This window comes from Colossoma macropomum, unplaced genomic scaffold, assembly GCF_904425465.1.
Source record: "Colossoma macropomum unplaced genomic scaffold, Colossoma_macropomum, whole genome shotgun sequence".
Classification (NCBI taxonomy): domain Eukaryota; kingdom Metazoa; phylum Chordata; class Actinopteri; order Characiformes; family Serrasalmidae; genus Colossoma; species Colossoma macropomum.
Window position 1 is genome coordinate 32,779,597 of NW_023494803.1, and position 27,775 is coordinate 32,807,371.

The 27,775-nt window shown below is 38.2% G+C and overlaps 4 protein-coding genes across 4 annotated transcripts; 1 reads left to right on the forward strand and 3 right to left on the reverse strand.

Annotated features, from left to right (window-relative positions):
* Positions 1–327: 327 nt before the first annotated feature.
* LOC118824015 (protein disulfide-isomerase A6-like) lies at positions 328–7,594 on the reverse strand. The gene is made up of 13 exons (XM_036593905.1): positions 7,486–7,594; positions 6,621–6,762; positions 5,393–5,450; positions 5,168–5,294; positions 4,893–4,999; positions 3,941–4,077; positions 3,717–3,831; positions 2,576–2,716; positions 1,861–1,945; positions 1,654–1,726; positions 1,306–1,464; positions 1,088–1,184; positions 328–825 (listed from the first exon to the last, which is right to left on the reverse strand). The coding sequence occupies exons 1-13, from the start codon at positions 7,499–7,501 to the stop codon at positions 757–759; spliced, it is 1,326 nt and encodes a 441-aa protein (XP_036449798.1). The 5' UTR covers positions 7,502–7,594; the 3' UTR covers positions 328–756.
* A 1,866-nt stretch (positions 7,595–9,460) lies between these two features.
* On the forward strand, positions 9,461–17,831 carry LOC118823759 (C-C chemokine receptor type 6-like). Its single transcript, XM_036593549.1, is given in 4 exon segments — positions 9,461–9,487; positions 10,209–10,469; positions 16,671–17,142; positions 17,145–17,831. Coding segments are annotated over 2 exon segments (1,110 nt in total). The 5' UTR covers positions 9,461–9,487; positions 10,209–10,469; position 16,671; the 3' UTR covers positions 17,784–17,831.
* A 1,441-nt stretch (positions 17,832–19,272) lies between these two features.
* zgc:113142 (uncharacterized protein LOC503524 homolog) lies at positions 19,273–22,882 on the reverse strand. Its single transcript, XM_036593448.1, has 4 exons — positions 22,444–22,882; positions 22,183–22,335; positions 21,911–22,044; positions 19,273–21,807 (listed from the first exon to the last, which is right to left on the reverse strand). Exons 1-4 carry the CDS (start codon positions 22,829–22,831, stop codon positions 21,445–21,447), a joined length of 1,038 nt encoding a protein of 345 aa, XP_036449341.1. The 5' UTR covers positions 22,832–22,882; the 3' UTR covers positions 19,273–21,444.
* Positions 22,883–24,748: 1,866 nt separating this feature from the next.
* Positions 24,749–26,792, reverse strand: LOC118823780 (D-beta-hydroxybutyrate dehydrogenase, mitochondrial-like). Its single transcript, XM_036593595.1, has 4 exons — positions 26,354–26,792; positions 26,094–26,246; positions 25,822–25,955; positions 24,749–25,718 (listed from the first exon to the last, which is right to left on the reverse strand). The coding sequence occupies exons 1-4, from the start codon at positions 26,739–26,741 to the stop codon at positions 25,356–25,358; spliced, it is 1,038 nt and encodes a 345-aa protein (XP_036449488.1). The 5' UTR covers positions 26,742–26,792; the 3' UTR covers positions 24,749–25,355.
* Between the last annotated feature and the right edge of the window lie 983 nt (positions 26,793–27,775).

Below are 27,775 nucleotides of genomic sequence, written 5' to 3' on the forward strand. Positions count from 1 at the left end.
GATGCTCTACAAAGAAGAATTGTTTTACACCCACCATCTCGTTCGTTAATGCAACAAGCAATATTACTGAGCTATTTTTGTGAAGAGCTGGACAGGCAGGGATTTTTTAGTAAAAAACGTTCAAGAAATTACAGCATTTACATGTAAACAAAATACTATTTCTTTCAATTTCTGAATAAATAAGACTCCATGTCAAACCTGTAGTCTGTGAGGATTGAGCATTGCGTTCTGGCACACTCTAGTGGTTTAACGGTAAAACTGCAGCAACATAGAAAACCTGGACAGAATCGGCATAAAATGCAACAAAATTTAAAAAATGGACAAGTATCACTCTCAAACACCTTTATTTGAACTTAACAGCCATTTAACTGAACAGACACCATGTGCAAAGTAAACAAGACAGTATTAAGTTCTTCCCTTTCCTGAATTACCTCAAACAGAAACAGCTTGCTCTATATTTCTGACAATCACAGAACTAATAGTAAGTCTTTTTAAAACAAGGCTTGTCATATCCAATAAAAGGCAGAAGAGCAGGTTTAAGGCACTGTAACAAGTACTTGGTGCCTGCTAGTGGCCCTAACTCCAGATTTTAGAGGACTACTCTGCGGTAAACAGGCCACAACTCAAGTTTTGAAGGTTGCAGAGTATTTTTCCTCTGTTTCACCTTTAACCTTTGGTCCTCTTCCATAGGAGAGGAAATCAGTGTATAAAAAGGACCTGAATACGAGAGAACAGCTTCAGAGCAACAAGTGGTTCTCACAACTCATCTTTTTCAAAATCATCCAAGTCCACATCACTGAGATCAATATCTTCTTCTTCTGGAAGCTGTTGGGAAATAGTTAGATACAGTAATTAGAAAATTAATATTTAAAGAAGAAGAACAAAAAAAAAAACAACAGAAAATGTTAGTTATGGGTGAGGAATATGGTTTCGAAGGACACTGTGACAAACCTTGAGCTAAATCATAGCCCAGTAAGCGTCACTGTACTAACTGTAACTGTAGAAATACAATATCTGACCAATAGCAGTGGTCATTTGAAACAGCTCATTTAAATATGGTAGCTGAGAGTTTTCAGAATGAGCTTACCTGGCCATCCTTGCCATCCCAGGCTTCTACAGTGTGAATTTTTGGTAATGCTCCTCCTCCAACCGGAGAAGTGGACCCACGGCCAACAGACAGATCCCTGTAATAGAGAATAAACGTTCACCACAATAACATCACACATAAATCAGAATAACATCACCCATGCTGGTTTGGTACATTTTAAACATGATATTCAACAGCAAGTTTGCAAATTGACAAACCTGAGGAACTCATGGATGCCTGTGTCACTGAAAGAGCCCTTCAACAGAGAAAACTTCATTTTGCGAGCATTGATGGCAGCCATGGCTGGGTACCCAAAACCACCGATGCCCAGAGAGGACTCCAGCTCCATCTGAGCTCCAGCCTCAGTCCACAGCCAGCTGCACAAGACAGAAATGAAGAAACAGACACAGAGCTGAATGGGGGCTAGAAGAGACATGAAGGATAACATGACGAATTTAGGAATTTGTAGGAAACATCCAATCCACAGCAACAATTGAGACAAATCGAAAAAGCTAATGCACTGTGGTAGAAAAATGTATCAAAAATCAATGGATTCAGACACAAACCCCCAAATCTTCTTCTTATATTTCTCAGCCATCGTCCTCATCACGTCCAAATAGCTGTTTCTTCCTGATGCACCTATAGAATGACAGAGACATAAGTTCAGACCTAAGTGTGAAAATGGCATAATTAAAAAAAAATCACTGTAGTGAGCGCTCTGATTTGCTGCAGTATAATTAGTTGATTTCCTCTTCCAGTGAGGAAGGAGGTACCTGTATCAAGAATATGAGGAAGCACTGCTATAATACAAAGCTGGTGGTCATCACAGGTCTTCTTGAAAATATCCTGGTTAAGAATCTGGGGAGAACAAGAGTATAAAGCTCAAAGTTTGCAATGTGTAAAAAAGGGCCTCTTGCAGTAATAAACATTTTATTGCAGTTCTGATGGTTATGATACCAGACTTTGAGATCAATTCCAAGCTTCGTATCATAAAGCCCAATAACACAATAATACTATGGCAAAAAGTACAGCTACAATGCCACAAGGCGATTCGTGAGTCACTACACAGGAAAAGACCTTTTCAGATCTTTGTAGTGGTCAGGATGCTTGTCTGTGAGAATGTTAGACAAAGCGATGGTATTTCCTGCTTTGCAGTGAAGGGATTTATAGCACCTGCGGTATCTCAAACCTCTTTCAGTCTTTTTTTACAAGGCTGTAGCATAACAGAACTTTGTTTCAATCTATCATAGATATGATGTATAAAACTCAGCACTTGAGCGTCACAAGTAGAACATGTGAATACCTTGAACTACTTGATTCACCAATACTTGGTTTTACCAATTTAATTCAATCATTTCAATTATCAAAAGTTACACTATTGAAATATTTACCACATAATAATATTGAAAACATCTGATACTTTCTGCAGAACATGTATTGGTTTAGACTTTACTTCTAGGATAAGACAGAGGGACACAGCAGACGTACCTCGGTCACCTCAGGAGGAGGAGCATTTGCAGAGAACAGCTCCAAGGCACGGGCCACAATATCAGACCGAGTCCTTCCTCCTTCATAATCCTCTGGATTCTCTCCTTTACTGAAGATTTTAATGGTGGGAAAGCCACGTATCTGAATGGACAGCAGCAATGATGATTATCAACCAACAAAACAAAATACATATTTTTTTTTGTGTTGATTTGAGTTGAATTAGTTTTACCAGAGGAGGCTGTGCAATGTAATTTGTAAAGGATTTTATTGCCCCGTTCATACCGGATATCTATAATTTCCTCTATGATTTCCCAAATTAATACTAGATAACCTGGATTTAAATGTCAGATCCTGACTAAATATGTTAGATATGAAGCAGACACCATACTCAATAACTATGTAATAACTTGCCAAGGGTGTAACAATATAGTGCATTATATTGTATCATAACATATCGTGATGTATCATGGGTAGAGTGTTAGCCTCAATCGAATGCACTGGCCATAAGCTAATATATTAGCCAATGGCTAGTGCATTAGATCGTTACACTATGAAGAACAGTTTTGTTCACTGTTTCTATGCTGCTAAGAAACCAATATATTAGCTTGTGTATGATGAGGCAAAACTTAAATCTTGTACTTTTATCATGGTAAAAGCTCTAATAAAGAAAAAATGGAAACATTAATCTATTAAAATAACTCAAATTTTCAAGGACTCTTCATTTTTGTTGTGTTTAAAAACTTAAGAAATGAGATGCCACCTTATCTAATCAAACTACTAGGAATGAAATTTTTTTTAATTATTCAACCCCTAAAACAAGCTGCTCACTGTGTCTATTAAAAGGTTTTGTCAATAAATTGTGACAACATTTTGATCAGGACTACAATTAGCCAGTTCAGCCAGTTACAAAAAGCAATTCAGTCTACAATTATTATTATCAGACTGTTAAAACAGCACTTTCATACTAGAATAAAATCCATAGATCTCTTTGGCAATCACTTAAATTATTGTACCTCTCCAGGTAAAACTGATCCTAAACAGTTTTAACCACTTAATCTACTAATATCAATAAAATGCTATTTTTGCTATGAAATTTAAAGACTGTGCTTGGCTGTGTGCTTTTCCACACTGGTGTCCTTACACCGTAACGGCTGGCCAGGCCTTGATGCACAGTAGCGTCCACAGCACCCAGCTTCACTTTGCCCTTTGTCTGTTCTTTGACCTCTGTTGCCGCTGCAGTCCACTCTGGCTCCAGCCTGAGAGAGTGTAGGCATTTATTAGAGAATGCAGACAGTCTTTACTGAAAGCTATAAATTAACACTAAGACAATATTCTTGTTGTAGTGTGGGCTGAGAATAAACTCACCTCTTGCAGTGGCCACACCAAGGAGCAAAGAATTCCACCATCCAGACCTCGTCTCCATTTAGCACCAGTCTGTCAAAGTTATCGTCAGTCAGCTCCACCACGTCCTTCTTATTGCCTGCTCCACTGCCTCCACCACTCTGTTGTACACAAACACAACATCATCCAAGGTCACTTCCCAGTACAATCACATAATACATGACACTGTGGGAAAGTTTTAGGTGCGTGAGAAAATAAGCATTAAAAAGCTATTTATTTGCACAGTAAGCATTTAGTTGCTCAGAGAAACACAGATATTAAAATAAATATAAATGATATTAAAACAAACAAATGGTTTGGCTAATTCGTACTTCATTACATTAAAACAAGTGTTCTGGTGAGGAAATTTAAATTATTACAATGGCTATAAATTCAGGAGACATCGAGAACCGAACTTTGCCATTCGAACTAGCTCACAAGATATCAACTATCAACTTCTACATTATGAAATTCTTGTTACTTTTTACTGTATATATGTTTATTTGCATCTATTGTAGTGGTGTATTATGTTTTTATTGGCAAACATACACAAAAATTGCTGAGAAAAATGGTTTTAAACAATGCGCTTAGGTGACTTCTGAGACTTTTGTACAGTCCGCTATGTACCTTTGCTATTATGTCAAAACCTTATGAGTATTTTTATGGGTATTTATTTTTCAAATCATTTGAAAATGCTTGCTGATATTTACACTTTCAACACAAAAGGACCAACGGAAGTGGTCCAAATTATTTGGCATATTTTTTCCCCTTTTTTTGGTAAAGCAGGAGAACTATAGCGTGTTCTACAAAAGCAAAGACCACCATCAGCTGCTCTATCTACAAAAGTAGGTAAGAATAACTACCTCATAGAATCATATTTATGGATCACAGAAAAAATAGACCATGGAGTGAAGAAAGAAATGAGAAACTAGCATACCTGTTTACTCTGGCCAGAGCCTCCAGTCCGTCCACTGAGTCTATCCTTCACCAAAGAGCGCAGTGCCGTCATGGCTCCTTCCACTATAGCCTGACTTGTACGACCACCTGACCAGAGGAGGAGAGGAAAGGAAAAAACAGGAACAAAAGCAAGATTAGAAATGAGCCAGCATAAAGTGAATGAGACTGAGGAATGTTAAATGTCATGCAATGAAGAAGGGACTGTGGAACGGCCATCAGAAGAAGTAGCGAAATCAGCCATGATGCAACACTTACCTTGGTAATCCTCAGGGTTATTTTTGTTAGCTCCAAAGATTTTTATGGTAGGAAAGCCCTGGATGCCATACTGACTGGCAAGAGACTTGTGCTGATCAGCATCTACTGCTCCAACCTTCACAATGCCCTGAATATAAAAAACAAGCTCTGTTATTCACTGGACAGTGCAGTGCAGGTGGTGTTAACAGCGTATCACTGAGCTGAATTAGAAACTCAAGAAATTACCTTCAAAGCAGTGGCAGCTTTTTTCCAGTCAGGTGTAAGTCTTTGGCAGTGACCACACCTGTGGGAACAAACACATGTGTGAGAAACTGTAGCTCACTGCATCCTGAAAATAAAGCCACACTGGGCCCTGTTGTGACTGCCCCTCCTCATTCTCACACATTACACTGATAATGAACTGTTCCATCAATACCGCTTTAATCTGATCTCTTGGCATAGATGCATTCAGCAGGTAAGAAGGTTAATAATACATTTAGAAGGTTAGGAATACATTGACAAAAAGCACATTAAATACAGATCCAGGATATTCAGGACTAAGACCAAGAAAAGGAAAGGGCGTGAGGAAAAAACACTGAGAGTAACCAAGACTCAAAAGGAGAAACTCATCAAGAGCATGAGGAAGAATGACTGTAAGGAACCAAGACACAAAAAAAGAAACTTCCTAAGAGCATAAGGAAGAACCACTGAGAGAATCAAGACTCAAAAAGTGAACCCATCCTCCAATGTCCAGAACAACACTGGACATCGGAGTTATGATATGAAATTTAGAATTAGGATTCAACAGAACACTCAGATTATGGTATGTGGATTAAGTCAGTGACGAGACGCCTTCTAAGTCCACCAAATAATTGTGGAATACTAGTTGTACCATATATACACACACAGGATATTGGGACAGTAATGTGGTAAAAAGAAGTGTGAAATAAGCATAAGGCAGGTGTGGTGTATTCAATACAAGTCTAGAGATTGCCATGTCATTACAACTGGGGTGATCCACTTCGGGCTTTCTTTTTTAATGACAGAGAAATCCCAAATGTCTTGTGCCTAATATACAATTATGACAAAGCCAATGTATCGTAATACTCAATAATTGAAATATCCAGCCCACAGTGATTGTATGATAATTTGCAGAAGAGTGGAAGATTCACATGACTGAATGGGTTGTTGCTTATAAACTGGAACTACACTTATACTTTCAGTACAGGAAAAAAACTAAAATTTATTGATTACCTTAGATCTTGTACATTAATCAGAATTACTGAAGTAATGCATAAATGGAAAAGGGAGATTTTTGGGGATTGGGGTATAACATCCCCTTACATCTCCACTCACATCAAACCCTGTCAATTTACCAAAACATTATAGCAGGTTCACACCAAGGAACAGGTTACTATATGTTGCTGTTATGTACTATGTATTATGTTTCCTGATGAAACATGAAAAGACTCACCAGGGCGCGTAGAACTCAATCAGCCAAAGACTGTCACTTTGCAGCACCTGTTTGTTGAAGTTGGAAGGGTTGAGCTCTACTACATCATCACTGGCTGTGTAGAATCCATGGACAGCAAGGATGAGAGCAGAAACCAGCACACCTGGATGGAGATAGAGGCACTGACATAAAGCACGTAGACGTGCATGTACTTATGACAGCTGCTGCCTAAGTGCCAGAAGAACGATGATGAAAATGAAGGTCAGATACGTTATCATTATAACCAAATGAAGCTCTGTCGCTTTGCAAACGAGACGGGGCTCAAGCTTGGCTCCAACTGCTCAACATAAAAAAATGGTGTTCGACAATTAATGTTAGTTAATCCAACATTTAACAGCACTACTAGCAGATTTACGAGGCTAAAGCTGGCTTTGTATTCGCCAGTTTCTTGTAGGAATTTCCCCGTTCCACCTTAAATGATGTAGCAGTCCTATCCAGCACTTACATTCAGAACGTAACTGATGCACAATTTAAGGTGGAACGGGAAAATTCGAACAATAAGCTACTTCGTAGAAGATTTGCTCCGCTGATTTGACTCCAAATTCAAACTTACTTTAGCATTCAAGTAACATTATCATGTATTTTCTTCCTTTTCATTTTTCTTATCTTATGCTTGTTATATTTGCACCCTTCTGAAGCACAGTGAGCTGCATCTCCACTTAGGGAAGATGCTACCACACCTGAATACTCGACAGGTAGGTTACTAGAAATATTTTACAGCTGGCTACAGCAAACCGTCTGTCTGGTAGCAAAGACAGGAGAAAATTATAACACAGTTTCTTGCTAGTGAACAAAAACAATAAGCAGTTAAGTCACAACGACATACCATGTAAGAGCCCCATGTTTGCAGGTGCACCCTGAAAGCCTGCTGGAATTGCCCTGGTCCGAATGAAGAACCCTCAGTTGCCAAGCGGAGTTTGTGGAGGGAACCGAAACTCGCCGTGTCTGGCTCTGATTGGTTTAGAACACGACCAGCCCAGGAACGGTCCAATCAGGTGTTTACATGCGTTCCAAATTCTAAACCAATTGGAGGCTTTGGAATCCGAGCACCGTGCTCTGCTCCAAATGCTTCCGCCGTTCCCTTGCTCCCTATTCCCTACATAGAAAAAAAAAACGACTACTGCGCTCCATGGGTAACACAGCAAGCTCATTTATAGGAATTTAATTGACCATACACGTAAATGAGTCACACAGTTTGGAGACTGTAGTAAAGAGGAGAAATAAAATGGGTTAAATTTAGACCTACTGATAAACGATCCACAGGGAAACAAAAAAGATATGTATGGTTAGCTAGTTGTTTTAGGAAGAATTACAGAACGAAATGTAGTTAAATTGAGCAATTTTGTTAAAGCAATCATGAGTCCAGTGCCAGAGTGTACAGAAAAATCAGTCTCTTGATGTTTATCATTTTTATGTAGGTTATATTTTTTTGGCTAGCTGGCTAATATGACCAATAGTTTGATTGGTCACATGCACCACACTATTGGTCATGTTAGCCAGCTAGCTAAAGTTAACCTACATAAACCGACAACAAATGGGGACATGTGTCTCTAAAAGTAGGGAAACTACTTTATGTCACCTGACCTCTTGGTGGATTACTACTACATGGTTTATACTTATAACTAAAACGACAGGCATTTATGTAACATTTGTAGCTACACAAAACTGCCATATAATCTTCAGACAGATATTATATTTACACCTTTGGTAACCCTGCTGAAAAAGAATAGAAACCATTAAAAGTTTTAAAAAAAGTTTAAAAGTTTCGGTTGGTTCTTAGTGGTGTCCAATAGTCTATATTGGTATTCTGTGTTTTCCTGATGGGTTGATATCACAGTGTAAAGGACTCTAACGGTTTAGCAGGTGTTCTGGGACTGACCACAGAAGCATTTAAGGGTTTCCTAATAAGATCTAAAGGTGTCCTACAGGAAACAAGCGGTCTCTAATTGTAACCATTAAGCCATCAGGTTTTAATCCTATTGATTCTAATGGTCTGTTTTCAGCAGGGAAGACACATTCACCTTCATCATGAAAGCGATACATTAGAAATCGTAGTGTGGCCTTCTTGTATTTCAGTGTTGTATCTGATAATGAACTATATTCATTCAAGTTTATGAAGTCGGTTCAAAATCTAACCTAAAAGTTTGTTATTCCACTTTGTACAGAACTTAACTACATCAGAAATGTATTTGCTTTATTAAGTGGTTTGTGGTCACAAACTGCTCACAGAACTGTCATGACTGATGACACATACGAAAATGTTTGAGGAACCTTTTGATAAACCGTCAAGAGGAAATTTCCAGCTCTCATTGCTTTGACAGCTGTGGTGTTACCACTAGGGGGCAGCGCAGTGCAGCTCTAAAACCTTCCCACACCACAAAACACCTCTAAAAAAAATCACAAACTATATATTTTGTAAAGGCACTATTAAAATTTCATATTATTTTAGATTGTTATGTAGCTTGGAGACTTTAATTAGGTCAACAAACTAAAGATGTACACTTTAGTTTCTCAGAGGGAACAATAAAGTATATTCAATAAAAATCGAACATCTACCATATTGTATCGCTTAGAGATTTAAGTCTTGTTTTTTGATTTTTGTCTTGTTTTTTAATTTTAAATATCAAAAGTAGAATTCTCAAACACTTCATCAGTTTTACTTGATATTTAAATCAGTGGCGATGAATTATAAATCACGTGTTGTTAAATGACACAATACCTTGTGACAATACCATGTGTGACTTCCCTACTGATCTATAAAGGTTGTGCATTATTAAAACAGCACTTTCTGAGTTTGTTCACCTCACCAAAACCCTCTGATGCCTCAGGTAAACGATTTTAATGTTTCTGTTAGGATAATATATATTTGCAATATGTATTTCACAATATAAATTATTCTAAGCCTGGAATTCTTTCTGACAATGCTCAGAAAACCAGGACTCTACTATGCAGGAGCCAAAACCCAAACTATGGAAGCGAGGTTCATTTTAAAGGCTTCTTTTCTTTCTTTTTTTGTGAACAGATGTCTTTACCACAGCACACTTTAAGTACTAAAAGTTCAGACACATATTCAGTCAGTATATGTTCAGTGTTCGAGCTAGCAGGAGGACTGTAAGGGCAGAAGGCTGAAAAATTACATAAGCTAGATTAAATGAGATGTTAAGAGATGATAAGAGGAACAATACGGGATGTAAATGCACTGACAGGAACTCGCAGCAGTATGAAGAATAGAATGTTTTCTTCAATTAATATTACTGTAGTTGAATTGTTTAGGGTCATTTCATGTTAAGCATTTTCTTTGAAATGTTTTCACCTCTTTTGTGCACCTTCACAGATGTATAAATACACACGCTACCCATCATTTGTCATGAATAACACATGCAACCCTGCCTTTCCATCGAAATGTATAATAGCTAAAGAGGGGAAAAAATGCAGTGGAACACACCTAAACTGTATCTAAGATGGTATCAGTTCTCAGAGCTCTTTGAAAAGCTGTCTGGAGTGCAGACTGGCTGACTACAGCTAACTGTACATATTTTGTCATCACAGGTAGGAAGTTACTCAAAAGGACTGCAAGCCTCGGCAGATTAAAGGAGCCGTGTAGGTGCAACACCAACAACAAACTGTCAACACTGTTTGGCTGCATGATCCAGAGGAGCAGGTCCCACCTCATAAAAGGGGCATCTCTCACAAGAGCCAAATCTCAGGTGTCTTTTGGCTGAACTCTTGAAGTTGGACCAGACCAGCTTGCTGTTTACTTACTTTTTAAGAAGAAGAAGAGGACGTCTAAGCTGGGAGCACATAGCTCAGGTACACTACCCTGTTTGTTGTTCTCTGTGTAGGAACAAGGCTGCTTGTGCATGTCCTATTTTTCTCATCTCTAATCAGGTCAGTTGTCTGATTCACAGGCGTCAAAAAGAAATAGACATGAGCCACCGACAAGCTTTCAAACAAGTGGAATTACTCTTTGAGTTGGGAAGCAAAAATGTATAGATAATTGCAGTGTTATGCTTTGCCTGCATAAAAGTGGCTGAAACTGGAAAACACAGAAATAAAACAATAAATGCCTTTATTTTACACTCTCACAAATAGAGGCGCCTAAATGGCTCTTGGTTTGGATGTGTAGTTCTGTGAAAAAAGTCTTTGATTTAGAGCCTTTATATTATGTAAAAGTGTCTTTAAAGTTTAAAAAGTGTCATGGTTCTCTATAGAACCATGCATTTAAAGGTTCCTTAGGTACTCATTCTACAAGTACTAATGAGATCCACAACATGTTAAGGAAAGCGTGTTGTATTGTATTGTGACATAATTTATAACAATAACAATATTGTCATATTGCCCAGCCCTAATTTAAGTACAGATATCCTCAGACTTCTGCTCCAGTGTTAGTATAAAAGATTTCATCCTAAATAGCCTGAATATTCTGCATAATTCAGTGGTTGAGGTGTAAACAACATCATTCAGAGTGGTCTGATGTGCAATTGTTACTGTAGTGTAACTTTCTGACCCAGATTCTTTGAGTGCTACACTGTTAGAAATAAAGGTTCTGTGCAGGTACATTTTTTGTTCAAGGTACAAACAATGTAAATGTACCCTCAAAGGTACAACAGTGGTTTTAAGGTCTAATTTTGTATCTTAAAGAAGTTTTTCCAGGTGAAAAGTACATATTTGTCCCCTTTCATAACCTAATGTTTTAAAACAGAAAGATAAAATAAAAAGCCTGGAGACGAGACGGGGTGTGTGGAGTCTATACAACTTAGAAAATATGACTTCAGTGGATTATGGTACAATTATGTTCCCTGACTATAGGTACTGCAATGTACCCTTGAGGGTCCCACCCCAGTGACAGTTTACTAACTTTATTTCTGAGAGTTCATTTTGCCTGACAATGGCCAATATGTACCTCTCTGGCATGAATATATATATGTGAGTTATACATATTATATATATATATATATATATATATATATATATATATATGTGTGTGTGTGTGTGTGTGTGTGTGTGTTTGAGACCAAAAGCTTGTCTCAAAACTATCATAAAACAATTGTAACCATTTATCTAAGAGCTTCTTTTAATGTAGCTTTTAGAGACATTAAACTCTTCAGATGTTGCTTCGCCACTGTTTGAACAATTCTTACTCAGTACATTTCTCTAGAATGAAGCATTTCATATCAGTCCACTCTAAATGACTGTTGTTTACATCTGAACGTTTGAATTATGCAGTTATTTTGTAAAAATTAGTGGAATTCTCCTTTAAGTAGACTGCTTCAGTCAGTCCAAACTAATGATAATTAATCATTTCTCACACTCTGACCGCTTTAGTCAGTCCAAACTACTGATACATAGTCATTTTTCACACTCTGACTGCTTCAGTCAGTCCAAACTACTGATACATAATCATTTCTCACACTCTGACTGCTTCAGCCAGTCCAAACTACTGGTTCAACAGAGATTACTTAAAGCTCCAAATAGTTTTATTATTGTACAAGCATATAATATGTATCTGTCAGCAAACTCAGAGCTAGTCCCAGGGTGACTAGGAGCTCCTCAGTTGGACACTAAAGCCTCAGCAAATTCAGCTGTTACTGATTAGAACAGTGTTTCCCATTATTAGTCCTGGAGTAATGTACTACGCTGCATATTTAGTGTTTTCCTGCTGAACATAACTCACTCAGTAACAAACGGAAACAAGCAGGTCTGGGAAACAGGCATGTAGGTTACCCACTTACCACATTCTGCCATGAACAGAAACGGTGCGCAATATCTGTCATAGTCTCAGTACCGCTTCAACTCAAGCATCTGTGTTCCAAAGCCATCATACTGTATACAGCACAGTGCAAAACGAGAGACCATCTTTCATTTATTTCATTTCCAGTCAAAATGGTCATTAAGTACAAGATGTATTCATTTAACAAAATATTACAGAGAAGCTTCAACAACTGAAAGAGTATCTCTTTTCAGAGTTTGATATGTTCACTCTTTGCCTTTATTACAGCTTTTATCTTCTGGGAGACTTGCTTTCAGTTTTTCAAAGAAATCTCCAAATGTCAGTCTTATGAGCTGGCTGCAGTTTCTGCTTCTCATGATCGAAGTGATCTCAAACACATTGAAATGTGTCAAGGGGTGATCAGTCCATTGTTCTGAGAACACCAGCAGCTTCTTTGCTCAATTTGCAAACGTTATTCCGTTTTTTGGCAGTTATTGTCTCTCCTTTGACAGCTACACATCCTTTCAGACTCATAGTGTTGAGTTGTTTTCTGGCAGTGGAAGGATGGACAGAAACACCTGTGGGTTTTTTCACATCTGAAGCAAGCTTGATTTTGTCCTCTTTCTCAAAGATGAAAGCTTTAAGTACTGTTTATCTGATGGGGACGGTTTTGGTGGTCTACCAGGTCTTGCGCAGTTGTTAGTCTCTGTATCTTTTAACCATTTTAAAAACCAGTTTTGGAAACTCCTGTTTTTTCACTTATTTTGCCTTGACTTTCTTCCTTTTGCAAGTGGATAATGTCATATCTAATCTATTCAGAATTTTTTCCTGAAAAATTGAAAAATGTAGCTGTTTTGACTGGAAATTAAACAAATGAAGGGTGGTCTCTGACTTTTGCACAGTGTTGTTGATGCAGCTACTCACTGTTATCCAGTATTTTAGTATGGATATTGTAAAACAGCCAAATTAAGAGAGAAATGGTATTTCTTTGAGCTCCTAATACACCAGCAGTCAAACCAATCCTCAAAGGCAACACTAGACATCCCACGTTTTTGCTCTAGCTCAGCTCCCAACACACCTGTTCTAGCTATTTGGAAAAGGTATGTGAAGTAACATAAACTCATACTCGGTAAAAGTATTTATTTTGGAATAGATACTTTTGGAATAGACCCTTTCAAAAAAACTTGAGTAGAGGTACAAATATGGCCTGGTTTATGTACCACTGTTCATACTGACACACTTTATTGTCAGATTTCTCTGAAACATGTCTCGCATCACAGCGGCTCAATTAAGCCAAAAAAAAAAACTTTCACAGACAAACAGCCTTACAGCAAATCACAACAATGCACTTTACAACATCTCCAGATTCCACAGTGCTCTCCACTACCCTTAATCATGCACTGTAAGTGTATATGTTGCTACATATTTACTTATCTAAACAGGCTCTTTTGATTAAGTATCACAACTGACTGAGGGATAAACAAGCACCAAAGGCAAGATGTTGCTTTGACCATATAGAAAATGTGATACTACATTCTGATCTTACCATACTTTTTCCTATAGATGTTGTAAAATCTATAGGAAATCCAAAGACCTACAATCTTAGAACAAATTCATTTCAATCTAAGCAGTCTAGTCCTTAATTTCACCAAACAACTATACCATGCTGTCACACAGTATTGCATCACACTCTGGATTACTGTAGTGTAAAGAAAACAAAATCTGATTATTGGCCCCAAAAGATCATAACCTGCAAAGGAAAAGATACTCGCTGTACCTTATTGCAGACATAATCAGTATGACATGACAGTGTTGCATCTACATGTACATCAAGATATTTATAGGACAGAACCTGCTTAATTTCCTGATTATGAATTCTTAATAGAGGTGGATATGAATCTGGAGAGAAACCAAAAAAATCTCCTCTGTCTTCCTTGTGTAGATAATAAGAGCATTTTGGTTGCACCGGCCTGCAAGCCTATTAACACCGTGCTGAAATAGATTAATACAGCAAGTAACTCAGAATCATCAGAATAGTTGAAAATAAAAATATCTGGTTCCTGAGCTTGACAATCATTTGTATACAATGTAAACAGAAGCAGAGAACTAACACATCCTTGTGGTGTTCCCACTTCCAGTTACAGATACAGTCATAGGCAAAACTTTGAACACTTCCAGTCAAATTATGTTTTGCTGAGAGTTAAATAACACATCCTCCACAGAGAGCTGACCTAAATATGACATTCTCTGCAACATTTCTTATTTCTTTGCTGAGTATAAAATGTGTCAAAACTTTTTTCACAGGCAACGTTTTACGTTTTAAATTATAAGTATGTATATATATTAACATGTTAACTTCAGCAAATAAACAGTAATTGTGCATTAAAATGCACAGAAGTGTGTTCTCTGTAAGGAAGTCTTAAAGGGGAACTCCACCGATTTTTCAAAAATGCAGCATAATTAAATGGTTAAAACGTAAACAAAGTCATTTAGAGTAGATTTGTGCAAAATTGCTTAATTCTAGAGAAACTTAGTAAGTCAGAATTGTTCACAGCGGTGGTGATGGCAACCAGACATCTGAAGAGTTTAAGACCTCTAAAAGCTACATCACACAAAGTTATTACATTAAATGGTTATGAATACTCAGCCTGATGTCTGAGACATTGTTTTACAGTAGTTTTGAGATCAGTTTTGGCCTAAAACATATTTGAATCAATTTATTCGAAACTGTTAATGGTGGAGGGAGACAGTAAGGATGTTCTAAAAATAGTAATAATGCAATGCAAAATAGTCCTGAAAGAAAACTTTTTTTTTTTCTTTAGATTTACCACTATTTATCATCATCATTACATAACAACCTCAGAAGACTTGTGTACGCTGGTGGTTTTGAAAAATAAATAAAATGGTTATATTTATGTTGTAGACATCAGGACCCCTGGCTCCTATCACCACCACTGTAAATAAATATGGTAAATAAATAAGGGTCAGTAAGTTTCTCTACGAATGAACCATTTCACATTAAACCACTCTGAATGACATTGTTTACATTTCAACCACTGAATTATGCAGACATTTAGAGAAATTGGTGGAAGTTATTTTCATTTAGGAAATCAGAAAAACATGCGTCCAAACTTTTGGATTTGCTACTTTATTTTATGAATTAAAATATCAAATTTACTAAACATAAGTAACAGAAAGTGGTCAGTTCTAATAGAATTGTGTCCCTTATAATATGCGGCGACTGAAATGTGACTGCAGTAACCGGCAGTCTGGAACATTTGGCAAAGTAACCGTCTCACCCCTGTCTGTGTTAAAATTACAGTATAAGCTTGATGTCACGCCTAGCATGTCTGACGAGGAAATGGGGACACAAAAGCCTTTTCATGTTTGTAGCTAGAACTCTAGTGGAGTTATCTCTGATGACATCAGCTGTTCATGAAGGAAAAAAGTTCACACGGTATAGTCAAAAGTGGCTTTCATAGTTTATCTACCACACTTGTGACAACAGACGTATGTCCTCAAAATTTAATACACAGAAACATTTATTAGCTTCAACCTAATAAATATTAAATACTTAGAAATCTGCCATCTTTGAGACACCAGAGAGAACATCTTAACCAGTGTGTTGCTCATTTCAAACAGATAAGATGGTTAGTTTGGAAAGTGATGACGTCTGTACCATGTACATGTGGATGTTATGCAAGTTTTAGCACTTAGTCTCTTTGTCAAAGGACCTCAAACTGTCTTTGAGCCGAACATAGCATGCACACTTTTTGACATTAACTCCTACAGCTCTGCAGTGACTGTAGAAGTTTAAATCATCTCTTGGGTCAAAAAGTGCATCCAGCACAACTTTCTCAGCTTTGGGCCTGCTTTCAGCCATAATAGGATGTAATATGCCATCACAGAGATAGCAGAATAATTATTTTTCTGAATATGCTTCTAATTCACCTCTGTAAAAGTATTGTATGACTTATATTTACTCTTGATTTCCAAGCAGTGCCTTCACCTGAACAAATGGTGCCACTACAGCCGTCAAATTCTAGGGAAGGCGAGTTCTGTATTCTTCTAGGAAATGACCACAGAGATGTAATGAATCCAATTGCAAATGATGCCCTCATCTTGTTTTAGTGTGGGCATCAAATCAGACTGGTTCTACTTAATTCAGAGTTTAACACAACTGAATCAGGCCTAAATTAGATGCCATTGCAGCTTGAGATAAAATGACAAAGAAGCATCTGTTGTAAGGTGACATAAAATACAGACTAGTTAGTGTTTCATTCATTCTTCTTTTTTTACAGGATGTCGCAAGACATGGATTTCAGTAATGAAACAGATGATAACTCTACATTTTATGACTGGGGGGGAGATGATACATCACCATGTGATCTGAAAGGTAAACATGGACAACAAATGACAATACAAACCTGCATCTACTCTTTAATTTGTGCCCTTGGACTAGTGGGCAATGTTCTGGTTCTTGTGACGTATGCATTCTATAGAAAGGCCAAGACCATGACTGACATCTACCTAGTCAATGTGGCTTTAGCAGATCTCCTCTTTGTCATTGCCCTGCCACTGATCATATATAATGAGCAGTACAGCTGGAGCATGGGCAGCTGGGCATGTAAACTATTAACAGGAACCTACAGCATCAACCTGTACAGCAGCATGCTCCTGTTGGCCTGCATTAGTGGAGACCGCTACGTGGCCATCGTTAAAGCAAGCCGTTCTATTGGAATTCGCACCAAAGCCCAGATATACAGCCGGGCTCAGTTTCCTCCATAATCTGGCTTCTTGCCGTTGCATTATCTATGCCAACGTTCATCTTCTACGATCGGTATGTGGAGAAGAGCTTTGATGGAATGGAGGAAGCTGAGTGTGTCCTCAGCTTGGAGACAGGTACAACAGCGAATCTGATGAGAGTCCTGGTGCCCAGCACACAGGTCACTGTGGGTTTCTTTGTGCCCATGTTTGTGATGGGCTTCTGCTACTGCAGCATTGTGTTAACTCTGCTCAGGGCGCAGAACTACCAGAGGCACAAGGCAGTGCGTGTAGTTCTGGCAGTGGTCATCGTGTTTATCCTCTGCCATCTCCCCTATAACATCCTCATTCTGGTCCACACTGGCAATCTGTTCGGAGAGAGAAGCTGCGAGGCAGAACAGAACATTCTGTTGGCTTTGTCTGCAACCCGGTGTGTGGCCTACCTCCACTGCTGCCTCAACCCTATCCTCTACGCCTTCATCGGAGTGAAGTTCAGGAATCATTTCTGTAAGATTATGGAAGACCTGTGGTGCTTAGGGAAGAGATACTTCTCTTCAGCACGCTCCTCCCAGCAAACCTCAGAACTCTACATTCCGGCACACAAATCTGGCGAATCCAATCATGAGAACCCCTCCTCATTTACAATGTAACACACATTATAAAAGGGAGCAATGAATTTTCTCTCAGCTGCCATGAGCTTTTTGTAACTGAGAAAGGACAGAGACATGTAATATTGCCCTTGGTTGGCATTTGTCACCAAAAGTCATGACTGAGGTACTGATTTCTATGGGAATTTGTCTTCAGTGGGCAGTTTAGCTTTTGTACATAGCAATAATGGATTCATGTAGGGAGTTCTAAAACACACTTCACAGATGTTGAGGACTGCTTCAATTGAGATTCCTGATTTACATATTTTAATATATCACAGAATTACATGATTTTCATGTTATTTAAAATTTTGTTTTTATTTACAATTGTAAATAAAACTGTAAACTGAAGGAGAAAACATGTGTAACTGTTTATTTAAAAAATTCTGACATTCAGATTTAACATCTTGCAAAATGGTGTGCCAGCTCTATGCCACATCATCAGTGTTGGTTAGCTGATTAGAGAACAGATACTACATTTTGCATGCATATACACTTTGCTACATTTCTGCTTTAGCACTCTTGCTCAGTGTGTGTACAATTTGCCGTTTTTTGAAATACAAGCATACTCCAGCTGGTTTATGCAAGTGTATTTATTCAAAATAGGTGTTTCATTAACATACTTTGTAAACAGATTCTACACACATGATCAGGAAAGAGTAACTGAACCATCATATTCACACAGTATTTGCATTAACCTCAGGCTTTACATGTAGGGCTACACTCTGTATTTGTGTACAGGAGCCGTTACAAAGGGTTAATAAGTAACCTTTTTACACTACTCCTGATGCAGAATTAATGACTATTGCCATCCTATCAAAACATGGATGCACAAACACACTTTGCTTGTTTAATGATAATTTATTTATAGAGCACTTTTTATACCAGTGGCAGCACAAAGTGCTTTACACACAGGTGATAAAGTTTAACAGTAGTAGGAGAAACTTGATTTTCTTCTATTATGTAGTTACTGTTCAGCAATATGTGGAAAAAAGTATTTAAATCATATGAAGTAAAGACATTGCACAAATACAACAAGAAAGGTCAAAATTTAACTAAAAGCTAAATTAAAGAGATACATTGTCAAATGTTTCTTGAAAGTATGCACAGAGGTTGACTGTCTAATAAAAGGTGGAACTGAGTTTCTCAGTTTTAGAAGTGTAACTGAAAGCGTAACCTCTCCTTGTTTTCTGTATTTTACAGAAGCTGTTTGCAGAGGGCCAGTATCTGTAGATCTAAGATCACATAAACAGACATTCTGTGATGTAAGCGGTGCTTTAAGACTAGTTAGAACTTTAAAATCTATCCTAAAAGATACAAGCTGCCAGTACAGTTCTTTCAGAACGGGACTGATATGATCTCTATTTTGTTTTTGTTAGGACGCATGCTGCCGCATTTTGTATGAGTTGTACAGGATGTACTGTGTTCATAGGGAGAGCATTACAGTAATCAACCCTGCTGTAACAAACACATGAACAAGTGACGCTCTGAGATAGAAAAGGCCGAAATTCAGCAAACTTCCTTTTCTCAAATGATGAAAAGCTTTACTGACTGTGTTTACATGCGGGATGAAACAGAGCTCAGTGTTTAAGATGACACCCAGGTTTCATACTTCAGGTTTGGTATATGAAGCAAAAGAGCCGAGCTTCTCACAAACCAACTTCCTTTTTTTATTAGTACCAATAATCAATAATTCAGTTTTCTCTTGATTTACATTTCAAAAATTTAGCAGACAACTGCAAAAAATTGCTGAAAAAGGTTGGATCCATGTTACTGTTCTTTGCCCCTGAGTATTTAATGGTCTAGATGTGCTCTGAGGCACACTTTTAGTCCAGTTGCAGGAGATGCTTCCCCTGCTGAAGGTGAAAATTCCTCACAGCAGGTAGAACACAATATTATACAGTTGCCTTGTAAGTGGGTCAAATGCAAACACTGTGCAACTCTAACTGAGGCTGAATTTGAGCTAACATCCTTACAGGGAATCAGTTAACAGTGACATTCAAACTTCTTCAAAAGTACAATGGCTATAGATAAAAAGATAGATAATGCGACATTTTGGGTTTTCGGCAGGGGCTGATAGATGATAAGAATACCAACGAGCGCACAGTCTGAAACTGAAGAGATAAATTTCTGTGGTTCCTCTCGACATCTGTGGACTACTTTTCTGCGCATCAGTGCTCCATATCTACAGACTAATTTTCTGCTAAGCATGCCAATAATCAAACACATTTTGCCTTCAAGTGCCCCATGACACCCAAACATTTCCCTCAGTCATTTCCACACATATCTGTCTGTCTAACATACATACATCACTTCAACAGGGAAACGTTATTTGCCAAGGACCCACCTGTGTACACAACTTTTGCATATGGAAAACAAAATGAAAACACATTCTTGTACTAGATCAATATACACTGGCACGACTGTTTAGATGAAATCAACACCAGTTTATTGCAGGTTTGTGAACACAACAAGCTTAACCATGAAGAGACTTGCAGCAAATGCACAAACACCAGCTCACTCAAAACAAATAATCATGTTAATACACCGACCCTCTCTACTTCCTCTATTTTGATTTTAGAATAAAAACTGCTTACGTCAAAGAGAATACAGTAAAATATGGAGGAACAAACACACAACAGACAGTACGTGGTGCTGCACAGGGTTGGGCGAAATATAGCTCTTTTTATCTCTAGTACTGTTGATAGCGATAATGTGTTTAAAAAAAAAGAAGCTTTTTTTAAATTATAGTATCAAAATTTATCATGACAACAATAAAATATTGTCATTTTGCCCACCTCTAGTGCTACACACTACATGATTGCAACCAAACTACGCTTCACACATGAGCCTACATGTCCATAGCCAGTCTGCTAAAAAAGGAGAAGTATCTGTTCAGCAAACAGGACACCTTTGTTCAAATCTGGGGCTCTGATAAGATTTCCTTCTGCAGTTTGTTCTTTATTTGGCCTCACACAAAAGAAAAAGACTCCCCTGCTTATGCTCAGAACTGCTGAACATACAGAGAAACATCTTTATATCTACTCTAAAGCTTGGATTGACTTACCATATTACATTTTTGTCATTTTACATACAATAATAAGTCATGCAAAGTGGATTTAAATATTACAAACTATTTGCCAAATTACATTTTTAGACATTTTATACAATTTTTCAAGAGTTCTGTTTCAAGCAGTAAATAATATACTGTCTTCATGTATATACATTCATTTTTTCCATCTTTTGAAATATGAAGAATGAATATAATTGACTACACTATACTTTTTTTAGTAATTTTATAATCTTTGACATCTCTGTTCATCATCCTGGACACAACTAACATTTCAGCATTTCTAGTTCTGCTTCTTATACCGAACTCAGGAAATGTGGCTGTGGTTGTCCACTAAAACTTCAAACAAAAATAACAAATATAAAGACTATGTACTTGTAACGTGGTAAGACGTGATAGCTGTGGAAACACTTTGTGCAATGATAAGCCATGTGGCCAACCATGTGAGTGACACCAAGGACCAATTTCCAAATACTTAGCAATTCCTTATCATTTGGCCATTATCTAACGGTTGACTACTAAAGTTGAGATCTGAATCTGATTCTGAAATCATAAACCTTCAAGTCGCATCAGATATAAATCTGAAATCAAATTTCAGGCATAAAGCATCGCTTTGCGCTTGTGGTAAATCGGGGAAATTTTAAACACTGCGTCTTTGATAACCGTGGGCAAAAAAGGAAATACAGAAAAAAAGATCATCTCCATCGAAGAGACAAGTAGGTAACGTGCTTTTGGATTAGGGGCAGTAAGAGCATGCACCATAGCATCAATGACCATGCGGCAATCTTTAAACCCTGCATTGCATGAAGACTGGGAGTACGAATTTGCAATCTCAACGTAACTTCTGTTGAAAATTGCTTTATGTTCCTCATCCAATTTATCCCATATTTCTTGGGTTGTTTTCTTAGTTCTGATGTTTGTAGCTGGTCCAAAGTTTCCTGGCTGAATAATGCTGACCTAAAATAGAGAGAAACATGTAGTACAGTCAACCAGAATCTCTTAAAATCAAGAATTCAAGCACTGCAGTATGAGCTGCATTTATGAGCTGCATGACTTTTACCTTTACGTCAAAACTGGCCAGCTCAACCCTCAGGCAGTCAGCAAAGGCCTCCAGCCCTCTTTTGGATATACTGTATGCTCCCATGTTCAAACAATTAAAGAAGGCAAAGATGCTTGACACAAATACCATACGGCCTGCAGATGAAGATGTATTGAAAAAGAAAATGAAGAGAGTGGTGAATGATGCAAACCATAATGTAGCATACAAGACACACATGCATAATACATCATGGCATTACTGACAGTGCATGTTTGAGGTTCTGTCTGACAAACCTTTGGATGCTCGTACAAGAGGCAGAAATGCAATCGAAGTACGGATGGAGCCAAACAAATTGATGTCTGCCATTTTCTGGTAGTCTTCGATGGAATTCCATTCAGTCTCTCCCCAGTCACTGATGCCGGCATTGTTTACAACAGCCCAAAGGCCTGGAAGGGAAGACACGACAAGACCAGGTCAGATAATCAAGAAATAGAAAATGAGATGATCAATCCCAAAAAGTACCAGCAAGTAAAACAAGGCAAAAAAAAATGTACCTTTCTCTGGTAGGTTTGCTTCCACAAGGGCCTTAGCCAGCCTCACATCTTCATCTCTGGTTACATCCAACTGCAGCACACTTAAACGCTGAGATCCCTCTTTGGCCAGTGTTTGAGCTCCATGACCATCAGAGCATAAACACCCAGCAAACACGATGAATCCCATGCTGTCCAGTGTCTTGGCAAGTTGATACCCAAATCCACTGTCACAGCCTGTTATTAACACTGCCCTCTCAAATCCCTCAGACATACCTCTTCCCCTCTGGCTCAGTGCCTGGGCCATCAGCAAGAGGCTCATAGTGAAAGCTGAATATATGACAATATGGACACCAAGATACATACAGACGCAGGTGAGCAGGAAAACCACGCTAACTAGTGTTGACCACATGGTGTTTTGAAGTTCCACCAGCACGTTGCATTTATTGCACTGCTGCTAGGTTTTAGCGACTCCCAGGCCGTTTAAATAGTTAGCATAAGGTCCAAAGGATTACATAAAAGGGGGTGGATTTATCAGCCTCACACTGCCGAAGACGGAAATAACAAACAGATGGAGATAACTGATTTTGCCACACATTCCATTCAGGACGTAAAATGGCGATTTCAGCATGCACTGGCCGCATTTTTCGGTTGTCCCCCTCTGTTCTGTGAATAGCATCTTCCGTTCGGCGCCGCACGTCACGCGTTTCTCTTCTAAGAATGACTGAGCGATACAAACATCAATAACACGTGCTTTTACAAAATCAGTGCACCGATGGCCACAGATAGGGAGCGGGACTGAGACCACTTTTTTCATTACAAATTACATTATCAGCATAACAGAGTAAAAAGTGGAGTCTTTGAAATATTAACATACATGTCAGAATTTCTTAGTGTTTGTTCCCCTTTTGCTTTAATGACTCGAGGTGACACAACTCTGATCATTTACAGTGATAAAAGCCTCTGATGAGTAGATCAAATCCACCTGAGAGTCATCTGAAGAGTTTTGTGAACCGTTTCAGTGGAAGGAATAAGACAAAAAAAAAATCTGACCCTTTTGTACAAAGGCCTTAAAGGAGAACTCCACCGATTTTTAAAAACAATCCTACATAATTAAATGGTTAAGATGTAAACAAAGTGGTTTGATGTGAAATGCTTCGTTTTAGAGTCAGAATAGTTTACAGTGGTTGTGGTAGGAACCAGATGCCTGAATAGTTCAATGTCTCTCAAAGCTCCGTCACAAAAAGTTATGACATGAGATGGCCACGAATACTCAGCCTGATATCTGACACATTGTTTTGCGGTAGTTTTGTGATAAATTTTAGGCCTAAAATGTATTTTAATCAAATTATTTCATTCTTTTCATGGTGGATGGATACATAGAGGGTGTTCTAAGGCAAAATGGTCCCCAAAGAAAATTTATTTCAGATTTTCAGATTATTTCAGATTCAGATTTCTGCCTTTTGTTTTTTAACATCATCAACATTACAAATAAAAACTCGAAAGGCATGCGTAGGCGCACTGGTGATTTTGGATAGTAAATAAAATGGCTATATTTTTGATGTTTTGTGTTCCCATCACCACCACTGTAAAGAAATTTGAGTTGACAGGTTTCTCTACAGTGAACCATTTCTCATCAAACCACTCTGAATGATGCTGTTTGCATCTCAAGGACTGAATTATTCAGAAATTTGGAAAAATTGGTGGAGTTCCCCTTTAACATGGATAATGTCACAAACTTGAATTTGAATTTGAATAGTGACCTAGATATAGTGCAGAGTTTGGAATATTTCTCCTTGCTTTTACTTATCTTATTTTTTAAATAGCCTTTTTTCAGATTTTTGTATTGTTCTCTATTTCTAAGTAAAAGCTAATTTTTTTGTAACCAGTAAATGGACATCAAAAATATTTAAGCTCTTTTATTAGTGTTACATAAAATGCCATGCAGACTGGCCATTTATTGGGATTAAATAACTTCATTTGATCTCCCAAATTGTATTTATTTGGCATAAGCATTTTTTTTTTTCACTTTTCAGCATCAAACGTTTAATACCATTAATTATTTGAAGGGCCTATATCCAATATTACTCTTGTATTTTATTATTTCTTTTCCACTTCTAACAGTTGTGCGGTTTGATGTGTCAAACAGTCATAATTAATTTTATTTTTACTTGACCTTTTCACTTAAATTTTTGGCTTAAAAACAGCTTCCGTAAATGGGCTGTGTGGACTGGGGGGTTGAATAGTATACTATAACAATGAAAACATGAAAACTATGACATTGTTTATATGCTCCTTTAATATGAACATCAGTTATCAAAGTGAAACACAGTATCAAAAGTGCTGATACTTAAGCATCGACACCCACATCCCGACTGGTCATCCATACAGAGGTGTAAGTTCTGAAGAGCTAAAACTGTCCACCCACTAGGCCACAGAAACCTATGCACTTGCAGAAACGTGTAACACTTTTTCTCCACTCTTTGAGGCCGTGGAGTGTTGGAGGTGTTTGTGGCAGTGTGGGAGGCAAACGCACAATATACTTTTTTTAGTAATTTTATAATCTTTGACATCTCTGTTCATCATCCTGGACACAACTAACATTTCAGCATTTCTAGTTCTGCTTCTTATACCGAACTCAGGAAATGTGGCTGTGGTTGTCCACTAAAACTTCAAACAAAAATAACAAATATTATCTACTCATAAAGACTATGTACTTGTAACGTGGTAAGACGTGATAGCTGTGGAAACACTTTGTGCAATGATAAGCCATGTGGCCAACCATGTGAGTGACACCAAGGACCAATTTCCAAATACTTAGCAATTCCTTATCATTTGGCCATTATCTAACGGTTGACTACTAAAGTTGAGATCTGAATCTGATTCTGAAATCATAAACCTTCAAGTCGCATCAGATATAAATCTGAAATCAAATTTCAGGCATAAAGCATCGCTTTGCGCTTGTGGTAAATCGGGGAAATTTTAAACACTGCATCTTTGATAACCGTGGGCAAAAAAGGAAATACAGAAAAAAAGATCATCTCCATCGAAGAGACAAGTAGGTAACGTGCTTTTGGATTAGGGGCAGTAAGAGCATGCACCATAGCATCAATGACCATGCGGCAATCTTTAAACCCTGCATTGCATGAAGACTGGGAGTACGAATTTGCAATCTCAACGTAACTTCTGTTGAAAATTGCTTTATGTTCCTCATCCAATTTATCCCATATTTCTTGGGTTGTTTTCTTAGTTCTGATGTTTGTAGCTGGTCCAAAGTTTCCTGGCTGAATAATGCTGACCTAAAATAGAGAGAAACATGTAGTACAGTCAACCAGAATCTCTTAAAATCAAGAATTCAAGCACTGCAGTATGAGCTGCATTTATGAGCTGCATGACTTTTACCTTTACGTCAAAACTGGCCAGCTCAACCCTCAGGCAGTCAGCAAAGGCCTCCAGCCCTCTTTTGGATATACTGTATGCTCCCATGTTCAAACAATTAAAGAAGGCAAAGATGCTTGACACAAATACCATACGACCTGCAGATGAAGATGTATTGAAAAAGAAAATGAAGAGAGTGGTGAATGATGCAAACCATAATGTAGCATACAAGACACACATGCATAATACATCATGGCATTACTGACAGTGCATGTTTGAGGTTCTGTCTGACAAACCTTTGGATGCTCGTACAAGAGGCAGAAATGCAATCGAAGTACGGATGGAGCCAAACAAATTGATGTCTGCCATTTTCTGGTAGTCTTCGATGGAATTCCATTCAGTCTCTCCCCAGTCACTGATGCCGGCATTGTTTACAACAGCCCAAAGGCCTGGAAGGGAAGACACGACAAGACCAGGTCAGATAATCAAGAAATAGAAAATGAGATGATCAATCCCAAAAAGTACCAGCAAGTAAAACAAGGCAAAAAAAATGTACCTTTCTCTGGTAGGTTTGCTTCCACAAGGGCCTTAGCCAGCCTCACATCTTCATCTCTGGTTACATCCAACTGCAGCACACTTAAACGCTGAGATCCCTCTTTGGCCAGTGTTTGAGCTCCATGACCATCAGAGCATAAACACCCAGCAAACACGATGAATCCCATGCTGTCCAGTGTCTTGGCAAGTTGATACCCAAATCCACTGTCACAGCCTGTTATTAACACTGCCCTCTCAAATCCCTCAGACATACCTCTTCCCCTCTGGCTCAGTGCCTGGGCCATCAGCAAGAGGCTCATAGTGAAAGCTGAATATATGACAATATGGACACCAAGATACATACAGACGCAGGTGAGCAGGAAAACCACGCTAACTAGTGTTGACCACATGGTGTTTTGAAGTTCCACCAGCACGTTGCATTTATTGCACTGCTGCTAGGTTTTAGCGACTCCCAGGCCGTTTAAATAGTTAGCATAAGGTCCAAAGGATTACATAAAAGGGGGTGGATTTATCAGCCTCACACTGCCGAAGACGGAAATAACAAACAGATGGAGATAACTGATTTTGCCACACATTCCATTCAGGACGTAAAATGGCGATTTCAGCATGCACTGGCCGCATTTTTCGCTTGTCCCCCCCTGTTCTGTGAATAGCATCTTCCGTTCGGCGCCGCACGTCACGCGTTTCTCTTCTAAGAATGACTGAGCGATACAAACATCAATAACACGTGCTTTTACAAAATCAGTGCACCGATGGCCACAGATAGGGAGCGGGACTGAGACCACTTTTTTCATTACAAATTACATTATCAGCATAACAGAGTAAAAAGTGGAGTCTTTGAAATATTAACATACATGTCAGAATTTCTTAGTGTTTGTTCCCCTTTTGCTTTAATGACTCGAGGTGACACAACTCTGATCATTTACAGTGATAAAAGCCTCTGATGAGTAGATCAAATCCACCTGAGAGTCATCTGAAGAGTTTTGTGAACCGTTTCAGTGGAAGGAATAAGACAAAAAAAAAATCTGACCCTTTTGTACAAAGGCCTTAAAGGAGAACTCCACCGATTTTTAAAAACAATCCTACATAATTAAATGGTTAAGATGTAAACAAAGTGGTTTGATGTGAAATGCTTCGTTTTAGAGTCAGAATAGTTTACAGTGGTTGTGGTAGGAACCAGATGCCTGAATAGTTCAATGTCTCTCAAAGCTCCGTCACAAAAAGTTATGACATGAGATGGCCACGAATACTCAGCCTGATATCTGACACATTGTTTTGCGGTAGTTTTGTGATCAATTTTAGGCCTAAAATGTATTTTAATCAAATTATTTCATTCTTTTCATGGTGGATGGATACATAGAGGGTGTTCTAAGGCAAAATGGTCCCCAAAGAAAATTTATTTCAGATTTTCAGATTATTTCAG